The 22,777-nt window shown below is 40.6% G+C and overlaps 1 protein-coding gene across 2 annotated transcripts in view; it reads right to left on the bottom strand.

The window, feature by feature from the left end:
* Nucleotides 1-22,777, bottom strand: part of LOC124612451 (DENN domain-containing protein 1A-like) — a 292,617-nt gene that overhangs the window by 35,904 nt on the left and 233,936 nt on the right. For both annotated transcript variants that reach the window (XM_047140674.1, XM_047140675.1), the window contains exons 11-12: nucleotides 14,882-15,138; nucleotides 3,943-4,144 (exon numbers count right to left, since the gene is read on the bottom strand). In XM_047140674.1, coding sequence (XP_046996630.1) covers nucleotides 3,943-4,144; nucleotides 14,882-15,138 — 459 coding nt within the window. The remainder of the gene's footprint in view (nucleotides 1-3,942; nucleotides 4,145-14,881; nucleotides 15,139-22,777) is intronic.

Below are 22,777 nucleotides of genomic sequence, written 5' to 3'. Positions count from 1 at the left end.
TCATACAGATTATTGAAGTTTATGTGTACAACACAACCACCATATTTTTGCACTTGGCCTCCCATGGCCATTATTGGAAACATGCGGTGATGTTAGAATACACAAAAATCATATATACTTTTTCAATTGTTGTATACACTGTGAGAGTCTGAACAGCTTCATGAGCAAGACGTCTGTTCATTAGAACAGCAGAGCACATTCTCGTAGAATTCTAGTGCACAGGTAAACCTATGAACCGATTGAGGTGCTCTCACTCCCAAGTGCAACAATATTGTGTTTGACTAATAGCATCATTTGTCATGCGAGGTGCTCCCCAAAATTTTCGGGACTGGTTCTGCCATCTGTTGAAAACCTTACCTGTGGACTAATGGTCACCATCACCCTCAAAGCAGTTCCCATCCGCACATACACAGCAGTCCCAGTGCTTCTGCCACTGTTCAAACGTATTCTGGAAGTCCTGTTCTCCTAGGGTGTTTATCACCGCCAGCGATGCTTCTTGAATCCTCTCTAGAGTGTTAAACCGACAGCCTTTCAACTTGAGTTTCAGTTTAGGGAATAGAGCGAAGTTGCAAGGTGCCAAATCTAGTGAGTACAGGGGGTGGGGTGCAACCGTCATGTTGTTTTTTGCCAAAAAGGTCCTGGTGAGCAAGGACATGTGACACAGCGCGTTGTTGTGATGCAGCAGCCAGTTCCCTTGACACCAAAGTTTGGGCCTCCGTTGCTGCACGTTTTCACAGAGCCATCGCAAAACATCACAGTAGTACGCAGAATTCACTGTTTGGTTGGGTGGGACGAATCCTTTGTGTTCAATTCCCATGGTACCAAGGATAATGATGATCATGCTCTTCACTTTGCTCTTTGCCTATCTCGCTTTTTTGGGTCTTGGAGAGCCTGGGCTCTTCCACTGGGACGAATGTTGCTTTGTATCTGGGTCATAACCGTAAATCCAGCTCTTGTTGCCAGTGATAACACGTGACAAGAAGGTTGGATCATCAGATGCAGTCTGTCGAAGTCCATGCACACTTCAACATACTATGCCTTCTGATCGGCAGTCAGTGTCCTTGGCACAAATTTTGCGGCGACATGATTCCCGCCCAATTCAGCAGTCAACATTCATTGACATGTCCCATAACCAATACCCACTTCATCTGCAAGGTCTTGAATGATTCAACGTCAATCCGCACAAACCAATTGCTGAAGTTTGACAACAATGTCTGGCGTTGCGTAGCTAACGGGGCTTCCAGTGTGAGCATCATCTTCAGTGTCTGTATGGCTGGCCCTGAAACAAGCATGCTGCTCAAACACACATGTATGGCTCATACTCTGTCCCCCAAACACTTGTTTATCCTTGCAAAGGTCTCCGTAGCACTTTTTCCAAGTTTCACAGAATTTGATACACACATGCTGTTCTTTCGTGGATCCATTGTAAAATCACCACACATCCAACACACAGTATTGCGGAAATCACTGTGGACACACAACACGTCCTCCCAGCTGAATGCCACTCTGCAAACTGACTCATCAAATATGCAGCTCTCGCCCCCTAGCGGTGCGAAGATCTACTGCTCCTACTTTCCAGATGGCAGCACCAGTCCCGAAAATTTTGGAATACACCTTGTAAATAGTAATTGTGTTGTAGTATTTGTAGTGAATTATGATGTAAGACTTTCCAGAATCTTGAAAATCATTATCATTCACATTCCATTTACTTAACAAGACTGTCCATCTATAGATGAGGAGGCAAAATGACCTTGATATGCATCTTGGAATGAATAAGAATTAGCGGTTACTGTATTAGTGTTAACATGTCATTTGAGTTGTAACAGTCACAGGATTAACCAACAGTCCAATATGGATTGTGAATTCCCTGTGGAAAAAAACTGTATGGTGACCAGCAGAAATAAAATTACAGAATTACTGGCAAATTTTGAAATTCTGAGGTAATAACTTTTCTTAGTTGTAAATGATGTTCTTCAAGAAGAGTAGTTATTCATTACATCAATTTTCTTCTTCACAGATGAACACAAAGTCCATCTGCAAATCACAAATTTCATCTCTGAAAAAGTTTTAGGTTTTTAACACACTATCTGTTTCAGTTCATTAGAGGAGAATTTCTTAGATCGCTGGGCAACAAACATGGAATGCTAACATGAGAAAGATTTCACTGTTGACTATTTTTTATACTTCTCCTATGAAGTTAGTCGTCACTCCTCCTTTAGCCCTTTTGCTACACATAATGAATGAGTGCTGGTGCCTAAAGCTGTAATTTATATTGCCACAGTGTCACACAAAAATCTTTATATATAAAATTGTAGAGTCCCAATAAGTTTTTTGGTTTTATTGCTAGCTTGAACCTTTTCTCAGTTGACCAAAAGTCTCCTATTTTGCCATTACATTTATTTTGGTGTTATACAGCTTCTTTCCTTCTTCATCTTCCTCTCCTGTCCCTACACATCCACTTCATTCTTTCTTCTTCATCCTGCATTCCTATTCAGTCATCACTTTTCCTCCCGTTCCTTCTCTTTCCCCAACCTCTGCCTGCTGTCATCTCCTCCTCCTCCTGTTTCCTCCCATATGCCACCACCTCTCAACAGGCTCTCCCACCTACCCCCTCCTCCTCCTCCTCCTCCTCCCCTCACTATGGCCTCTGGTTCTCTTCTTGGCACTCTGCTTTCTGCTCCTCCCTTAATTCCACTGTGTCTTCCTTGCTCCCCATCTCTTTTCGTCCTATCTTCCCTCCTCTTTCTTCTCCTTACTATCACTCTTTTCCATATTCTTCTCATCAACTTCTACTAATCATCACTACATCTACATACTTATGTACTCTCCAAACCACTGTGAACTGATAGGCAGCAGGTACCTTGCTTGGTATGGTGACACATGTTAGGGTTTCTTTCTGTTCCAATCCCACAGGGAGTGTGAGAATGATTGCTTAAATGCCTCTGTGAATGTTGTAATTAGTCTAATTTTGTCACCACAGTTCTTATGGAAATGACGCATAAAGGGCCAAAGAATACCTCTGGACTCTTCATGTAACATCAGTTCATGAGAAATTTTCTAAGTAGGCTTTCATGGGATAATTTGCTTGTATTTAAAGAGTCTGGCAATTCAGATTTTTCAACATTTCTGCGACATTCCCACGAGAGAAGCAGACCTGTGATTGTTTTTATTCTCTTTTTTGTACAAGTTCAATATTGCCTGTTAAGTCTTATCTGGTACAGGTTCTACACATTTGAGCAATATTCTCAGATGGGACACACAAGTGATTTGTAAGCACGCTCCTTTGTAGACTGTATGCATTTTCCAGGTATCGTGCCAATGAACCGAACTCTGTCATATGCCTTATCTACAAATGAATCTGTGTGATCGTTCCTTTTCATATCCCTACAAATTGTTAGAATCTAGTATTCATATAAGTTGGCTGATTCTAATTCTGTATCACTGATATTGCAATCGAAGGATACTATTTTGTTTTTGTTTAGTGAAAAGCATACTTTTACATTTCTCAACATTTAAATTTACTTGCCAAACTTTCTACCACTTCGAAATCTTATCAAGATCTAACTGAATATCTGTGCTGATTTTATCACACAGTACTTCATTATAGGTTACTGTGTCATATGACAAAAACTGAGGGACAATCAATATATAATATTAATAAACAACACATACAGCAAGTGTCTCAACACAGTTTTTTGGGGTGCTACTGACATTACTTCTACATTTATCACCTATTTTCCATCCACGATAACATTAGTTTGCAAAGAAATCCACAATCTAGTCACAAACCCCAGCCACTACCACTACCACTGACACCAGTTATAGCAATAACTGCAATGGCAATGAAGAGTGCAGTAAGCATACCAACACCACTTGTTAAACAAACGAAAATAATGTTTTCTGCTGAAAAATCATGGAAAACAGAACCACAGGTCTACCTACTGTTCTGTCCACTGGAGGGGAAACATCGTCAGTCATATCTGTTAGGGCTGAACACTTTTTGAAAATGTCTTGAAGGTCCCCCATCAGATTCATATCCAGTGGTGTCAAATCTTGTGCTGGTGGGCTGGTGCTCAATTCTGATGGCCCTCCTTCAGAAGGACTCTGGTCAGAAAGTGGGCTCAGAGCACAGTACGGTTTTGTCCTGTAATGAGAAAAGTACAGTAATACATGGAAGCATCTATAAAATTTGAACAGGAGTTGAAGAAATGGTGAATGGTGGTTTGGGTTCTTAATGCTGCAATTATTAAAAAACTTCCTACAAGATTCCATAGCTAATGTAGTTGAAATTATCTCAAAGTTCAAGAGCCATTACTATAAAATATACATCAAATGCCCACTCGCTCCCAAATTCAAATTCTATTATTGTACAATATTCATCACAAGTCTACTCACTCCCTATCACTATCACAGGTGAACACACATTTGCTCAACTGCAGCAAACTTAACAAACTGCTAATATGTCATTTGCTTTAAAATGTACTGTTAAAATAAAATTAGTGACAAAGAGAATACTGAATAGTTTGGACATGTTTATCTATTGAGTACATACTTGACTGAAGTGCACTCAGGAAGTCAGAGCAGATGACAAATTTCACAGCTTGTACAAGTCACATCTGCTCTTGTGGCCTTAATGTCACATACATACCCTCATCATAAACATATTTTGCAAGTGAATCATGACGATGTAAGGGGACTATCACAAAGCAACCGATGAAATCGCCCCGCATTTTGATCCATCTGTATACACTAAAATGTAGTAGCACTGTTCAGCTAAAATAAGATAGCAATGACTTAAAGTAACCTGCACTACAGTTCCTTGTGCATCTAAATGATTTCAAACTACTTCTTGGCCTCTTCACAAGGACATAGCCAGGATTTTGTGGAAAAAAAGGGGAGGGGCCAATTAGTTAAAGAGACCCTTAAAAAGACATTTTCCATTTATTTTTAAAATTTCCATAAAGATCGATAAACCATTTTATTCGGCAATGATCTCAAAGTACTTACCAGGCTGAGATAAAATCTCCTTGATTAGGAGTGCTGTATTTTGCAAACCACTACAAAGCGGTCATGCTACAACCTCTATTCACCCGCCAAGGTCATTTTACATTCTTCTTCTTTCAGTTTGGATTTAAGCTGAGAAAATGACCAGGAAAAGACAAGCGCAAATTTTTTGGGGCTCTGTTATTATTACTGACAGGGCTTTTGGAATAAAGAAATCTCTGTTTCAGAGAGTAGCAAGAACAATTTTTGGGGAGAAAAATGCAAAGGACCCATAATTATTCAACCTTACACTCTTCCAAATTTCCTCAATTAAGTATGTGTCCCCTCACTTCATGCAATGTAAGGAGGATCATTTTCTGCATTAAAAGACTCCCCTAGCATACAAATCCATGAGCCTATATGAGGAAAATTTGGATTACTATTTATCATATGCTTATCGTGCCAGGAGTCTCCAAAGAGATGCTTGGCTTGCTCTTTTCATTAAAGCAGATGGGCTGTATCTTTAACGGAATTGGAATCTTTCAGGAAAGATAGGTATCCGGAAGGAATTGGCTGTGGCCTTTTGTAAGGGGCCAACTTTCTGAATTTTCCTAAAGTGAAAATGGGAAACGCACAGAAATGCATTTTGAAGGTAGGCAGATGGATTCTAACGACCTCACCTCCCAAATCTACCAACTGTTAGCTCAGCGGTTTAACATGAAGAGCTACCCCAAGTTGAGGAATTTGGAAAAACTGGTTGTTGTATATTATTTTCAAATAAAGTAAAATGCATCAAAACAAAAGATCAAATTCTGACATTGCATGTTTAGTCATTTGACAGCGCATGAATGCATGCATAATTTGAGATTTAATTATTCATGGAATTTCTGGCTTACGTTGTTGCAGTATTACAAGACCATAAATAGATAGATAGGTAGATAGATAGATAGAAAGAAAGAAAGGTGGAGGGAGGGATGCAGGGCCCAGCCGGCTCAGACGAATTCAAGCAGTCAGCCGAAAAAATCTTTTAGAAATGAATTATAGAATGTGCTATCATCCCATACCCCTTCTGTTCCCCACAAACCTCTCCCCAATGTTCTGGATCACAACCACTTTTCATGATTGAGTGCTGCCTAGGTGACTAGATTCAGCAATATTTTGCCATTTGTGCAATTACTGACAGAATATTGAGCAATTTTTTTTTTAAGACATGCAACCATTGCCGTTTGTTGATCAATGCAATTTTCAGGTAACACAGACGAATCCAAGTGTATTTTTATGCAGTGATTTTAATTTAATGTCATTTGTAATTACATTTACTGCTCCACTGCCTTGTGAAGAACTGAAATATTGCAACCCCAAAGTTCGATCAGCCTCCAAATAACGAATCCTGTGCTAACATTAAACTGCTGTAGATACGTAATTAGGCTATTATAGTAGTGCACACATATTTTTAACTTATCATAATGCTAACGGATGAATCAAAATCTCTTCTCCTCTTCTTTCTAGTTGCAAACTTATCCATAATTAGAAGCTATCACAACTGGACACAGCACAAATGCAATAAACATAGCACTTAATTAAATTCATCTTCAACTAAAAACTGAACTGATTAACAAAACAGCAATGAAGCTAACACAAAACCAACAATTGGTCTTAGTTAAATCAAGGATGGGAGATAAGCTAATAGTACAATGGATATATAGATAGTTTAAATCCATCTTTTGCTTTGCTATCGATAGTGCATACCCCTTTTTTGTTGTGCGACTGAAAATCAAAACATCTTTCAATTTCACTACATGGAAACTACAACACCTAGTCAATTTAGTTAGCTTCGTTGGAAACAAGAATCATGCCATTCAGTTCAGTAGATTTGAAGTAACCATACCGTGCGTTAAAAAGAAGTCACATTGAGAAAAACGCGTTTGAAGTTTTGACTGCATATAAATGCAATATTATGCAACTTACGTTCAATCTGCTATTCCAGGTCCATAAACTAGTCCTTCCTCTTCCTCACAGAGGGTGTTCTGCTAGATCTGGGCTATCCTGCGCCGCTCCAGAGCTGCTCGTATGCCTGGTGACGAGCGGTTTTCGGTCGATTGAATCCGGTGGTCGTCTGAACTGCGTCGAATAGAGTCCCAGGGTGACGTCCATCGTTGTCATGGTCTTCAGAATTGCTGAATACCCTTCCTTGAAGCTGCTCACTGCCAGGAAAGTCGCAATCTCCACAGTATTCGCACCAGAATGCTAATGCTTGGGGTCTAACTTCCAAATACACACATTCAAACTTTCATTTGAATTTTGTGTGTTTCCTCCCAAGCACCTGTACAATAGCTCGTCCTCCAAAAGGGCCTCGTAGATCAGATGAATCACTTTTTGAACTTCTTTGGAGAGCGGCTGATCGATATTCGTCCAGTTGTCTGGTAGCCTCTACAATGCGCCACTTGCACCAGTTTCCCCAGCTGGACAATTTTGGTGTTGTGGGTGGTCATCCATCGAATACTTGTGCAAATACATTGCCCAAATTGCCTTCTTCATCTCTTCTACCGAATTGGAATGCCGTCGGATTGCCAAGCTGTAGTACGTTGTAAGCTCCTTCATCACTTTATCAGTAAGCTTCCCTTGTCCTTTTCCTCCGATGCCTTTGTTTTGTTTCTTCGCATTTCTAAGCCGTATGCCCATTTTTTCTCTACATGTCCTATACATTCTTTCTTCTCTATGATCACATCTGGGTACAGGTTCAAATCAACGAGGCCCTTGAAAGTTTTTGTATCACCGTCCCCAATATAATACTTGTACTTCACGCCGAATAACTCTTCCGAACGCCATAACATCTGCTTCACAGCATTGACCTCCATTTTGCTGCGCTTCCGGAATGATTCGTGCTGCATTGTTCTGCATGAGACTCGTACCATTTTTCATACTCCACGGGATCTAGTGATGCTCTGTTATCACAACAACTCTGACAGAATGATGACTTTACTTGACAATCTAATACTTTCTTAAAATATTTGCCGATTAGCGAAATTATTCTGAACAATGACGAAAAGCTACGCTTCTTCCATGATCCATCGCCTGAGACTGATGAATGCATTCGTTCCTGACCCGTCTGTCCATTTAGTTCAACTTCTTCAGATATTGCTCTCGTCCAAGCGACCTCAAATACAGGGTTATTACAAATGATTGAAGCGAACTCACAGTTCTACAATAACTTTATTATTGGAGATATTTTCACAATGCTTTGCACACACATACAAAAACTCAAAAAGTTTTTTTAGGCATTCACAAATGTTCGATATGTGCCCCTTTAGTGATTTGGCAGACATCAAGCCGATAATCAAGTTCCTCCCACACTCGGCGCAGCATGTCCCCATCAATGAGTTCGAAAGCATCGTTGATGCGAGCTTGCAGTTCTGGCATGTTTCTTGGTAGAGGAATTTTAAACACTGAATCTTTCACATAACCCCACAGAAAGAAATCGCATGGGGTTAAGTCGGGAGAGCGTGGAGGCCATGACATGAATTTCTGATCGTGATCTCCGCCATGGCCGATCCATCGGTTTTCCAATCTCCTGTTTAAGAAATGCTGAACATCATGATGGAAGTGCAGTGGAGCACCATCCTGTTGAAAGATGAAGTCGGCGCTGTCGGTCTCCAGTTGTGGCATGAGCCAATTTTCCAGCATGTCCTGTAACGTTTTTCTCGCAGAAGAAAAAGGGGCCATAAACTGTAAACCGTGAGATTGCACAAAACACGTTAACTTTCGGTGAATTGCGAATTTTCTGCATGAATGCGTGAGGATTCTCTACCGCCCAGATTCGCACATTGTGTCTGTTCACTTCACCATTAAGAAAAAATGTTGCTTCATCACTGAAAACAAGTTTCGCACTGAACGCATTCTCTTCCATGAGCTGTTGCAACCGCGCCGAAAATTCAAAGCGTTTGACTTTGTCATCGGGTGTCAGGGCTTGTAGCAATTGTAAGCGGTAAGGCTTCTGCTTCAGCTTTTTCCGTAAGATTTTCCAAACCATTGGCCGTGGTACGTATAGCTCCCTGCTTGCTTTATTTGTAGACGTCCGCGGGCTACGCGTGAAACTTGCCCGCACGCATTCAACTGTTTCTTCGCTCACTGCAGGCCAACCCGTTGATTTCCCCTTACAGAGGCAGCCAGACGCTCTAAACTGCGCATACCATCGCCGAATGGAGTTAGTAGTTGGTGGATCTTTGTTGAACTATGTCCTGAAGTGTCGTTGCACTGTTATGACTGACTGATGTGAGTGCATTTCAAGCACGACATACGATTTCTCAGCTCCTGTCGCCATTTTGTCTCACTGCGCTCTCAAGCGCTCTGGCGGCAGAAACCTGAAGCGCGGCTTCAGCCGAACAAAACTTTATGAGTTTTTCTACGTATCTGTAGTGTGTCGTGACCATATGTAAATGAATGGAGCTACAGTGAATTTATGAAATTGCTTCAATCATTTGTAATAGCCCTGTACAGCCTTCGCAGCAACGTACACATTTTCCAAGCAATTTTAGTACAGAGTAGAAGAGAAGCCAACTGACACATCCATGAGCCCACAAACTAAGTTCACGCTGCGTATACCTTGTCCTAACAGACGCATAATGAACTTAAGGCAACGATTAATTTCATACGACTGGTTCACTGTCGGAGATGATTTGACACGACGTACAGGACACTTGCATCGTATAGTCAGCTTGAAACCAAGGCCTCGTTCAATGGTTCGGGTGAATTTGACGTCACCGTTGCAGGTCTTGCACTTTAATATTGTTGATAAAAAGCTGAAGACTGCCAAAATATCCAGCATAATGTAGGAAAATCCAGGATCAAACTTGATGTCATCGTAGTCAGTGAATTTCAGCTTTTTCGCTGAAATCTCGTGCTCAGCTGTGTGCTGGTTCCCTTTGAATTTCCTCGGCTTCTCAATCGAGCAACTGTCTCTCCTGGGTCTTCGCGGCATTTTCGTCGCACTTGTCACACGTGGGCTTAATTAGCCCGCCGGGAAGCAAATCTTACGTAGGTATCTATATCACAATATTTACCGACGGTCGGTAAATGAAGCAGACATGCAGCACCATCTAGCAAGCGCTTGAGTCAGTTTTAGTCATGGGCAAGCACACAGAACAATTTTTGCAGCTACAAAGTCGAAATTCCCGAAAAAACCTGGTGCGTGAAATAGGCCGATTTCAGGCAGGTGCATTGTTTTGTTCAACCGCGAATAACAAACATTTCCATTCCGTATTTGCTAAAGACGTTTTAGGGGTGGATTCTATACACTTTCATGGATCCAATAAACGCAATTTTAAAAAAATCTATTTTTTGAACCAAAAGATAGTAAACCTCCCCATAAGTGTCTATGTCAGGTCTCTTAAAATCTGTAATTTTACAGTATATGAAAGAGAAGCAAGACATCTCTGAAACAGAAGTTCTCTGCTGAGTGATTTACTCATTTATTTATTTATTGACATGTACTACCCAAAGTAACTTGCTGCAAGTATCTTATTTATGAGAATTCCATAGTAATTTACTAACAGCAATAAAAAGGGTCTACATAGGAGAATGAGGCCACAGATGGAGTTGTTAAAATAACAATGTGTGTTCAGATTTACTGAATTCTTCCAAAATTTTGCTATTAAGCAACTTGCACATTATATCCAGTGCACAACAATAATTTTTTTCTCAATACTTCAATAATGTTTGTTTCAGTACAGTTATTCAGTAACATCAGAGATTCATTTTAGTGAACAACCTAAGTGGTGGTACATCAATGAACTTGATTAAATCATTTAACGGAACAAAACTTTAACATTTCTTTCAAACTCTTAAAGACACTTAAAATAACAGTTCCAATTTTAAGTTGGCCAGTGGGAAATCGATAATGATATATGATATGGCTCATTTGATTACAACTCTCATTGCAGTGAAGTGTGTCTTGGCTAGCCCATGTGTTGCTAACATGTGCCAAGTTTGGCAGTAAGGGCAGTCCTAACATTATTGGTGGCATACCAAAGAGAAAGTTTCAAAAGAAGCATAGGATCTGATCACACTGTTTTTGTGGTTGGGAGAGAAAAAGAAACCAATCAGGACGGTGTAAGAAAAAGTAGGGCTGGTACAGTGGATCTCATTTCAAGCATCTGACTTCACAAAAGCCAAAACTTGGCATATAATTGTCTTGCGACACTCCAGGTGAGAAGAGTGTTGTGCAAACAAGAAGTACATGCCTTTGTTTTTTAGAGAGTGCAGTAAGTTATGACAAGGAATGAAGGTATGATGATATTGGCTATGTATTGCTGTAATGAACCAGCCCCATAAAAAATTGTTTACTATTAATATAGACTCTAGGGGAGAAGATATTTCCTGTGGATGGGACAGCAACAATTCCAACTGCATGTAACATTGCACTAGAAGGTCCAACATTCACTGACATATGTAACTGGTCCTTTGTGAGACATTATGGGAACACCTAAACACACGTGCAGGTGCTGATGCAGATGGACATCACAATAACATTCTGTTTTAAGGTTACATCAAACAAAAATGTTTACATTGATGTTGATGTCTATGATAATTAGAATAACTGCAAATACAATAAAATCAGAAGATGGTTCATAGTGTGCAAATGATTTCAACCATTCACAGCCTCATCAGAACTGTAATAAATACAGGAAGGACTTCTCTAAGAAACCCATAAAAATGTAGAGTTGTCATGGTTCACACTGACTGTAAAAATCCCATCAAAGGTGATACACAATCAGTAATGTAACTAACTGTATAAGGAACAATATAATGAAAAGACAAGTTGCTACTCACCATAGGCGGAGATGCCGAGTCTCAGATAGGCACAACAAAAAGACTGTCACAAATAAAGCTTTCACCCAGTCAGACATTCATCAAAAATAGACAACACACACACACACACACACACACACACACACACACACACACACACACACACACACACAGAGAGAGAGAGAGAGAGAGAGAGAGAGAGAGAGAGAGAGAGAGAGAGAGGTGTGTGTGTGTGTGTGTGTGTGTGTGTGTGTGTGTGTGTGTGTGTGTGTGAGAGAGAGAGAGAGAGAGAGAGAGAGAGAGAGAGATATCTATTTTATATGAAGGCCTCACTGGCCGAAAGCTTTACTTGTGACACTTGGATTACTATTGTTGCGACTATCTGCGACTAAGCACCTCCTCTATATGGAGAGTAGCAACTTTCCTTTTCATAATATTGTTATATTCCATCATGGATTTTCCATTGTTTGATTTTTAACTGTATACAGAAGGTCAACCAATTTCCATATAGGACTTGGCTATCAAAAGATACTTTAACATGGTGAGTTGACTGTAGCCACCTATTGAACATGCATTCTACAACAGAAGTGTGATGTCCTCAAACTTACTAAAAAGCTAGTGACCGTCACAGTATTATTTTCACTACACAATGCATCACTAATGTGATATATCCCTTAAGTGATTTACTTATCACACACCATTACCCCTAGGTGGGTATTTTGTTTCTTGCAGTCATTGTTTTACCATCAATAGATGGTGAATAATGATAACCAGTTTACATAGTTGACAAAACTTTTTCAAGCTTATGAGGCAGCTACTTTAAGTGTTTGTTAGACATGTGAGATGCAGTGACTAACTTGTGTGGAAAAATGTGTTTTCTTAAGCCTACGAACATATATTTATTTTCAAAAATTGGTCATATAAATGTATAGCCTATACTTAATTTACTGCATTCTTTATTGTTTTGTTTTCTATTTTCTTTGTAATACATTTAATCATTTTTTATCTTGTCTTTAGTGCACCTCCACCCCCAATCCCCAGTTGGAGCTCATTACCAGTTGCATCAGTGGAAGTCCTTTCTCCTTATTTCCTTTTCAGGCTGCAATGACGGCAGTTTGAATATTAGTGAAACTGAAGAAATCATCAGTAATGCTAACTTCCTGAATTCTGATGATGATTTTGATGCGAGTGAACCTGATGGAGTCCTAGAACTACCTTTAAATCCCATAAATGAAGGAGGAGACTGAACATTTAGATCCTATGTTCTCTACAACATTTAAAAAATGATTATTCAAAATGTTTTCGACTTCTGGCTCGTTGTTTACAAGTTTCCATTCACTTTGATGGTGATGTCGTTATTCTGTACTCTTGGTTGCCCTGACTCACTTGTAATAAAATTTCAAATTGTTTTTATTTTGTTATCAGGGCTATTAATCTCAGACATGATGTACATGCTTCTGGGCTTCTTAATAACCTTTATTAGTGTACAACAGTAGTTTTTATAATATTTGCCTGTTTCTGGCTCATTACTCTTTCTTGTTGTTAGATACAGTTCCCTTTTGTGGTTACAATATATGTTTATTCCTTTAGTAAGCCAAGGATTTCTGCATGGTTTCTTCTTACACAAAATGTCACACACTCCCATAGGATCAACTATACTAAAGTGAAGATAAGGATCTAGATATAATATATGAACAAATGTATGGGATTTAAGGTATATTTAGTACACAAAGCTTTATTTTCATCTCAGTGATAGTGAACTCCTTAGCAGCAACCCATCTGAACAAAAGGATAAACTCATCAAAATTCAAAACATCCTGGCTAGACTGGATCTCAAAACTGGGACCTTTGTCTTTGATAGTCAAGAGAGCTACCAAATGAACTATCCAAGCACAACACAGGTTTACTTCTGCCAGTATCTCTCTCCTAACTTCCAAACTTGACAAAAGTTGTCCTGCATGCCTCGTAGGACTAGCAGTCCAGAAAGAAAGAATATTGCAGATAAGTAGTTTAGCTAAGGCCTGTGGGATTGTTCGCAGAATGTATTTTCACTCTGCTGTGGAGGGTGGTGTCTTGATTTGAAACTTCCTGTCAGATTTACAACTGAGTGTCAGATGGGGTCTCTCACCTGGAAGATTTGCCCATGACAGTTTCAGTTATGTCACTTGACACTTCAGCAGTACCGAAGATGATTTCCCAGCTGAAAAATCCAAACCTTCAAAATATTTTCAAATTATGAAAGCCAAAACAGCTGCTTGAAATTGATTTATTAACCACAACTTTTCATGACATTATAGTCACATCTTCAGGTGACAAATTGCTGACCTTTCAATACATTATGTCCTTTAAATCTCCGTAAGGGTAAATAACAGAAGTCCCCTACAGTCACGCACAAAACTGGTGTCACAAAGTACGCAATATTCATGAATAAAACAACAGTGGAACTGGAGAAAGACATAGCCTGGATGTATGTGGTGTCTCCCTCAGGTTTAGCTACCAGCACAACATACCACAATTTGTTCACAAAATTTACATCGAGAACTTTACAAATTTTTACCTGATGAGAAGCCTGGCAACAATGGGAGTTACAGCAACATAATGAATAGCTGCCCCACTCATCAGAACTTCCACAACCACACACTTGATGGAATGTACAGCCACAAGAAAGGAAAAAAAAATAATAATAATAATGTTTAGTTTGCATGTAAAATGCTATTGAGCAACACTGCATACGTAATGATGGTCTGCACATTGATGGTTTCACTCTCTGGCACTTCAAAAAAAAAGTAACAACAAACAGTACTCACTATGATCCCCATTTGGATACTGATGAAAATATGCATATTTTTAATTACAATGTTTTTTTATACTTATTTTATTACATTCTGAACTGATCAGAGGACTTAAAAAGTATGATAAATTATGGAAAAAATGACAGTTAAAAGGTTAACATCACATGCTGATCTACAGTACTGCAGCAGAAGAAGATAATTAGCATTATTGACAATTTAGTGAAAAATATTTGACCTACACAATTTAATGAACATTTCTGCAGAAACACAGTAAAAAGTGCAAATGCAATTCTTTTTACCTGTTTCCACTTGGAGGCCTTTTCCTCTGCAAGTTACTTTCTCTTCTATAGGACACAGTGGCTTTAACTTTGGAACCTGGCACTGTCTGGCGTCTTTTGTTAATTGGTGATGTTGGTGCTGAACGGGGTTTACCATTACTTTCTTCTGTACACTCAACTCCTTCATGACTGCTGGAACTGTCACGAGGCTGACTATCTCGCCATTTTGACCGTATTCCCTTGTATGCTGTACGAACTTCTTTCCCTCGTTCCCTTACCTAGTGACAATATAGTTGCACACTGCATTAAGGTTTTGCGCTTAACATACTGTTACAAGGAACAACAGTTAAATATCACTTAAAGGACAAAATTGCATTTGTTCTGAAAAAAAAGAGCAATTATTTTCACATACACTCTATGTTGAAACTGTGATGTCTGTCTTCTGCAAGGCAGCCATAAATTCCACATCCACCAGTGGGATCAACACTCCATTGCTACCAATACACTCCCACAACTTTCCAGATCTGCTGAGAGTCACAACTACTTCTGTTTTCCTTATCCCACACCAAATGCTTTAATGTAAGCTGATACTAGGAACACCAGATCCTGTAGGATATCAGAACCATCTAGTGAATAATTAAAGCATAGCCCTCTGCTTCACCTGAGGTATAACCCTAAAAGTGTTTTGTTGTCCAACATGATAAAGAGTATGCTATCTGAATAGCCAGTAATAGCACTGACTACTTATGGAAAATTCTCAAAAATGCCACAAACTTTACTTAAGCTGTAGTCATGAAAGGTACAGTAAAAGGCAGAAGGAACAACTAGAAATGGCTGCACACACAGGACGATTGTCTAATGTAGGTAGTTCATCACTAATCTGCTTAGACTTCTGCCAAATAGTCATCCGAGATGTCTGCATGCATCTTCAGCAACAGGCAATCTTTGCTGGCTGATTTACTTAAGTTATTCTCCAGTTCATTGCTTTGCTGTCAACATTATCAAAAATAATGGAATCCACTATGAATGACAGATTATCAAATAAATTGAATACACACATCCTACTAAGTAAATCACAGTTTAGGTCCTGAAGAGGCACTAGACATTCTTGACAAGGATCGGTGTGTCACAGGTATATTCTTAGATTTGTTTAAGGCTATTGATACTCTTGACCATAAGATTCTACTAAATAAGCTATAATTGTTAGGAATAAGAGATGAAGCTAATGACAGGCTCTGATCACACCTGACAGATAGTGTAAAAAGAGTAAAGATGACAACCTTCAAATGTGGCAACACTTTTAGTGAAAATTTTACCAGAATCAAAATCATTAACACAGAGTTCTTTGAAATGGCATATTTAGGATCAATGCTTTTCCTGATGTACATCAATGACTTTCCCATTAGTGTTATATCAGGTTCTGTGTGACCATACATAGCATGGGACGAGACAGTACATAGTTTACACAAGACTACTCACTGAAAACCAGAAGTGTTGAGTTGTTGGTTGGCAAGCAGACAATGCACGTGCACACCCACCCACACATGCACACATGCCAATGCTACATTTTGGCAGGTGGACTAGGTTATGATTAAGGTTGTGTCAGAGTGGTGTAGGTAGAGGCAGCAAGGAGATGGATTGGGGATGGGTGGCTGGAGGTTCAGGGGGAGGCAGCCACTTTGCTTGCTAGGAATGCTAAAGGGAAAGTGGCAATTACAGATGCTAGGCATGTGATGCACAATTGTTGGGCTGGTGTGGAGTGGGGGCACACTTAAATTGATGTGGGGATGTGAACTGGAGAGAGGCTGACATGATGATGGGGGGAGGGGGGACTTTTTGGTAAGGACAGTGGGTTATGAAAGATTGAGACCAGAATGATTACAGGAACAAAGGATGTGTTCCAAGGATAATTCCCATCAATATAGCTCAAAGAAGCTGGTGGTGGAGGGAAAGATCTGGATAGCCCAGGTGGTGAAGCAGTCACTGAATTTGAGCATGACATGCTCAGCAGCATGATGTGCCAGCAGGTGGCCAATTTTGTTCTTAACAACAGTTTGGTGGTGGCCATTCATTCAGGCGGACAGCTGGTTGGTAGTCATAATGAAACGAAAAGCGGTGCTGTGTTTGCAGCAGAGTTGATATATGACAAGGTTGCCTTCAGAGGTGGCCCTGACTCATAGGGATAAACTTGTTACCAAATTCCAATAGGAAGTGCTGGATGGGTGGCTTGGGCAGGTGTTGCACCTTGGACTACAACAGGGATATGATCCCTGTGGCAAAGGTTGGGGGTGGGAGTGGTATTTTGATGGACTAGAATGTTGTGGAGGTTGGGTGGGTGATGGAACACCACTTGAGGAGAGATATGTTTTTGGACTAGGTTTAGGAAGGAGTGCCTGTCTTTGAAGGTATATGTGATACCTTCATCATATGGCGCAAGGGAGTTCTTGTCACTGCAGACACCACATCCACAGGTGGCTAGGCTGCATGGGAGGGATTTTTTTGGTGTGGAAGTGATGACAGGTGCTGAAATCTATGTAATGTTGGTGGTTAGTGGGTTTAATGTAGACAGAAGAGTGGACAGAGGCATCAGAGAGGTGGATGTAAACATCCAGGGAGGTGGCATGATGGATTGAGGAGAACCAGTTAAAATGGATGGCAGAGAAGATGTTGACATTGTGAAAAAATGAGAATAGGCTGTCTTGATCCTGAGTGCAATTCACGAAGATATTATCAATGAACCTGAATCCAACTCGGGGTTGGGAGTTTTGGAAGACTGAGGTAGTTTCCTCAAGACAGTCCATAAACAAGTTTGCATAGAGGTGTGCAATGCAAGTGCCAATGGTCATGCCACAGATTTGTTCATATACCTTCCATTCAAAGGAAAAGTAGTTGTGAATCAGAACATAGCTGGTAAGGTGGATAAGGAATGTGGTGGTGGGTTTGGTGTCTGAAGTTAGTGTTCAATAGTGGCAATGCCATTGGCATGAGGAATGTTGATGTATAGGGAGATGGCATCAACAGTGATGAGTAGGGATCCAGGTCGTAGAGAGCTGGGGATGGTGGAGAGTCGTGAAGGAAGTTGTTAGTATATTTGATGTGGGAGGTCAGGTTTCGAGTAATTAGTTGGAGGTACTGGCCAAAAAGAGCTGAAATTCTTTCAGTGGCAGCACAATAGTGATTGTGGATTTCAGAAAGTATGTAGAAGGAGGATGTATGGGGTGTCATTAGGGGGAGAAGGGAGATGGACTCAGAGGAGAGGGTCTGTGAAGAGCTTATGGATTTCAGTAGAGAGTGGTGGTTGTTGTGGATCTGGGAAGGGCCTAGGACTGATGATTATGTTGGACTTCTGGGACGGGATAACTATAGCAGAGCTTGCAGGTGGTGGAGGGACCTGGGGAAGGACAGTGAGGCAACCATGTGGTGGTTAGGCAGAAAGAAGGTGGGAGGGGGGTCACAGTTGTATGGTTGTATGAACTGGGTGAGGCAAGATTCAGTGTTGGGATGAGGTTTGTATTGGTTGGAGGGAATGGTGGCAAAGAAGTGTTTCCATTGTAGCCAGCAGGAGAAAGGGAGTAGGTCTTTGGTAGGCTCAACATCATTAACTTACGTGTGGAGCTGAAGGTGAGGCCTTTGGCTAGGGCAAACTTCTGTGTGACTGATGATTTCGGTGGAAATGTTAACAACAGTGCTTTGGGTTTGCATGGGTTTTGGGCTTTGTTGATTGTTGGGAGGGTGGTTTGGAGGCTGTGGTAAACTGGAAAGGTCAGATAGTCAGGGTCTGGCCCCTATGAAGTGTGATGAGGGGGTTAACTGTGAGGAAGATGGGTGTCGATGGATAGTGGTGCCCATGGTTAGAGGAGGACAAATTATTGAAGTGGTATCTGGGATGCTCTTCAATGTGTCGGGGTGCAAGGGTTCCAATTTCAGAGATGTGGTGTATTCACTGGGTTGCCACAAGTTTACCCAAGTGAAATTCCCTGATAAATCCCCGAGTTCCAGACAATGATTGAGATCTCAATGGTAATTTAAGACGTAAGTTGACAATCTGCCTTTGCAACTATGGTACAAGAAACAATAGTGCAAATAAGGGAAAATGTAGAAAAAAACTTGCAAGCAGATGGCTTTTCCTGATGTGAGCAAAATTCTTAAGTACTAGCATCAACATATTTTGTAATGAACTGTTTTTCAGTGGAGAATGCAAGCCAAATGGTATGTGTGTTTCGTTAAGACCACTGATGTCATTTTATTTCAATAAAACGAAACACATTTGGTGACAAAAATATATATTTCCTTGGAATTGCAAGACATACTTAAAATACCTTCACTGATTTCAGAAATAACCTCAGAAAAAAGGAGGCCTCTTGAAACAATTGTATAAGGCGGGGAAGAATTGTGTAAACCAACACTGTAGGTGACCGCCAAAAAAATGTTGGTTTTACTATGTTTGTTATTGCTGGCAATTACCCACTGTGTTATATCTATTATTTTACAGGTATTGCGTGATTTTTCATTTAAGAAATATGTGAGTACATGGCATAGAAACTGCTAGCGACTGACATAATTGTCTTCTTCTTATCGTCCCTACTATCTAACATATAAACTGCTTTTGAAGTGCCAAAATGTACTAGAACAAATAAAATGTCTAAAAACACCACACTGTACACTGTACTTGTGGTGAGACAGTCACAATTCCTGAAATCATTGCCTATGGCCTCTGGCCTGCTGAGGAGAACTGCAGTCCTGGGTCCACAGATAAACCATGAAAATCTGTTGCATTACACTAGCAAGCAGACTGGTGAGACTAGATCTGATGGGCAGGGCCTGCACGTAAGTGGGAACCAAATGGCTTCAGATCAGCAGGACCAATCCATTACAGATGCCCACAGAAATGGCCTGAGGTTTTGGCCTGTCAAGGAAATCCGCTCACGTGGCCAACTATTCACGAGCCACAGACATCATGTCAATGAAATGAGACCATGCTGATCAATTCAAGCAACAGATAACTTGTTCAAATACTCTGAGAATCAATAATAATGAAAATAGGTAGCAACTCACTGTAAAGATTATTGCTAAGCCACAGACATGCATGTAGAAAAGACAATCATACTCTCACAACTAAATTTTCAGTCACAGCTTTTGACAGAAAATGAGAGCACACACAAATTTGCAAAATCACTCAGACACAACTCATGCACACGTGACCGCTGTCCCCAGCTGCTGCATCTACAGCCTCTGAGAATCAGATTCAAACAAACCACTTCTCTGGCCTCCCTGCCCCTTGTTGGCAGCTGCTAGGCTAGTGACAAGATGTGGAGGCAGCACTGTGTGAAAGCTGAGGGAAGTGCTAGGAAGGGTAGAAGCAGTAAGAATGAGGGAGTAGGGAAGTGGCACATGTACTCAGCTGCACCCAGACAGCAATGACGCACGACGCTTCAGTAAACAAACTATTTCATCTACTGAAACAAAAACGAGATTTTGTCAAGTGGCTTGTTTCTATCTTCTTCTTCTTCTTCTTCTTCTTCTTCTTCTTTTCTTTTTCTTTTCTTTTTTTTTTCAAATTTCCCTGATGTGTTCAAAATTCCCTGATATTCCCTGATTTCCAGAATCTGTGGCAACCCCAACATAGTATGCATTGAACAGTAACAGATCTTGCAGAGGAAGTAAAGGAGTTTCTGGGATGCCTGTATCATGGAGAAGTGTTTCCGCAGTACCAAGTTTGTAGAGACTGGGACTGGGGAATCTGAAAACGTGACGGTCATTGTGAAAGATGGGTTTCAGAGAAGGAGATTTTATCATTATAAGACTGGGTTTTAGCCATGGAAAAGGATACTTTTCTGGGAGCAGGGCTTCGTTGTGGTAGGTACAGTGTTGGCAAATGGGAAATGATGCATGAAATGGACAAGCGAAAGTATTATGTTGTCATAAGCAGACCTGGATAGCAGAATGTGAGTTTGGGAAGTGAAAAGGATGGAAGAAATTGTGCTTAGGGCAATAGGATAGTTTTGTGCAACGATATTTAATCATGCATAAGTTGTCATCATGTGGGGGAAAGCAGGAAAGACATAAAATTCAGCTGGGGGAAATCTGTGAGGTGGGGTGGGTTGATTTAGAGATGAAATGTAGTGGTTAGTTACATTATTACATGACTATAACTTACATATGATCAAATATGCTCACGTCACCAAATTATCCTATTGCCCTCAGCACAATTTTGTACATCATTCTCACTTCCCAAATCATGTTCTGCTGTCCAGTTCCCCTTATAACAATCTAATGCTTTCACTCATCCATTTCCCACACCATTTACCAACACCATTCCTACCCCAATGGAACTATTCTCCATCCATCTGCACTAGTTCACAAAATTATCCCTCTCCCTAGCTAAAACACAGTCCCACACCCTGTTCCTTAAAAAGCTGTTCAAGACATGAAATACCACCTAATGGCCTAACCATAGAAATCACCTTCTCTGGCTCCAACCCTTCCTTTCACAACAACCTTTGCCTTTTCAGATTCTGACTGTCCCTATCCCTCACAAACCTGGTACTGCAGAAACACTTCTCCATGGTACAGGCATCCCAGAACGTACCTACCACCTCTTCAGGATACTACTACTGTGAAATCTTTACAAAAGGCATGTTCAGAAGTAAGCATAGTAGATTTTTACATCTTTTGGAAGAAGGGTACTTGAAAAAAGTACAGCATGTTATTCGTACACTCAGTCTATTTTTCGACATAATCGCCATCCCATTCATTTGGTGAGCTAAGTCATAAGTTTCTTTACACGCTCCTCGAAGAACTCTCCTGTCAGCTCCGTCCTCCCTTTCAGAACCTCTTTCTGCACCTTCTCATTGAATGAAAATTTAATACCACTCATGTGTGCCTTCAGGGAGGTGAAAAGATGATAATCTGAAGGCATCAAATAAGGGGAATATGGGGGATGGTTCAAAACATCCCAACCAAATGAGTTCAAGAGCGCATTGATGGGCGAGGCTGTGTAAGGGCAGGTGTTGTCATGCAGCAAGCACTCTCCTCTTTTCAACATTCTCCTCCTTTTGAGCTTTTTCAGGATCTCATAATATCATTGTGCATTGATGGTCTCCCCCCTCCCTCCCCCCTAAGGCAAAAATTTGACCAAAATGATGCCTTTTCAGTCCCAAAACACTGAGACTATGATTTTTTTGCCTGAAATAGTGGTTTTAAATTTTCTGACAGATAAGGAATTGGTGTGATGCCACTGTGACAACTGTCTTTTTGTCGCAGGCATACAATGTACCACCCAAATTTCATCTCCAGGCACAACACAACTCAGGAAATCCTCACCTTCCAATTAATCTCATTCAAGAAACTTGCAGGCACTATTGACACGCTTCTTCTTGTGCTGCTCTTTCAACTGTTTTGGGACCCATCTTGGACACCGTTTCCAGCATCCCTGCATTTCTGTGAGTGTGTCAAATAAGAAAGTTCTAGAGAGTTGTGGAATCATCATAAAAATTTCATCCACTGTCGATCGCAGTCTTCACGAACAGTTTCCTTGATTTTTTGCGCAAGTCATCAGTCAAAATGGGAGGTCTTCCACTCCTCTGATCATCATGAACTTCTGTTCTGCTTCCACTAAACTCCCTACACCACTTAAACAAACCCATTCTGTTCACAGTACCTTTGCCATACACCATTTAGATTTGTGAAAAAATTCAGCATGTGTTCTTCCTTCTGCAAATAGGAAGTGGATCACAGCATGGGGCTCACCCTTGGTGGGATCTCTCATCAACGTCTTTCACACATCAGGATACTGCAACATGCGTTTATGTACTACAGAGTTCCTATGATGCTCACTGCACAGTACTGCCAGTCTTCAAAAAACCAGTGCCTGTTATGGTCACAGTACACTTAGTGCCTGTTATGGTCACAGTACAC

The sequence above is a fragment of the Schistocerca americana genome, chromosome 4 (genome assembly GCF_021461395.2).
Source record: "Schistocerca americana isolate TAMUIC-IGC-003095 chromosome 4, iqSchAmer2.1, whole genome shotgun sequence".
Classification (NCBI taxonomy): domain Eukaryota; kingdom Metazoa; phylum Arthropoda; class Insecta; order Orthoptera; family Acrididae; genus Schistocerca; species Schistocerca americana.
Note: the sequence above shows the minus strand (reverse complement) of the source record. Positions and strands in the feature narration are given on the sequence as shown.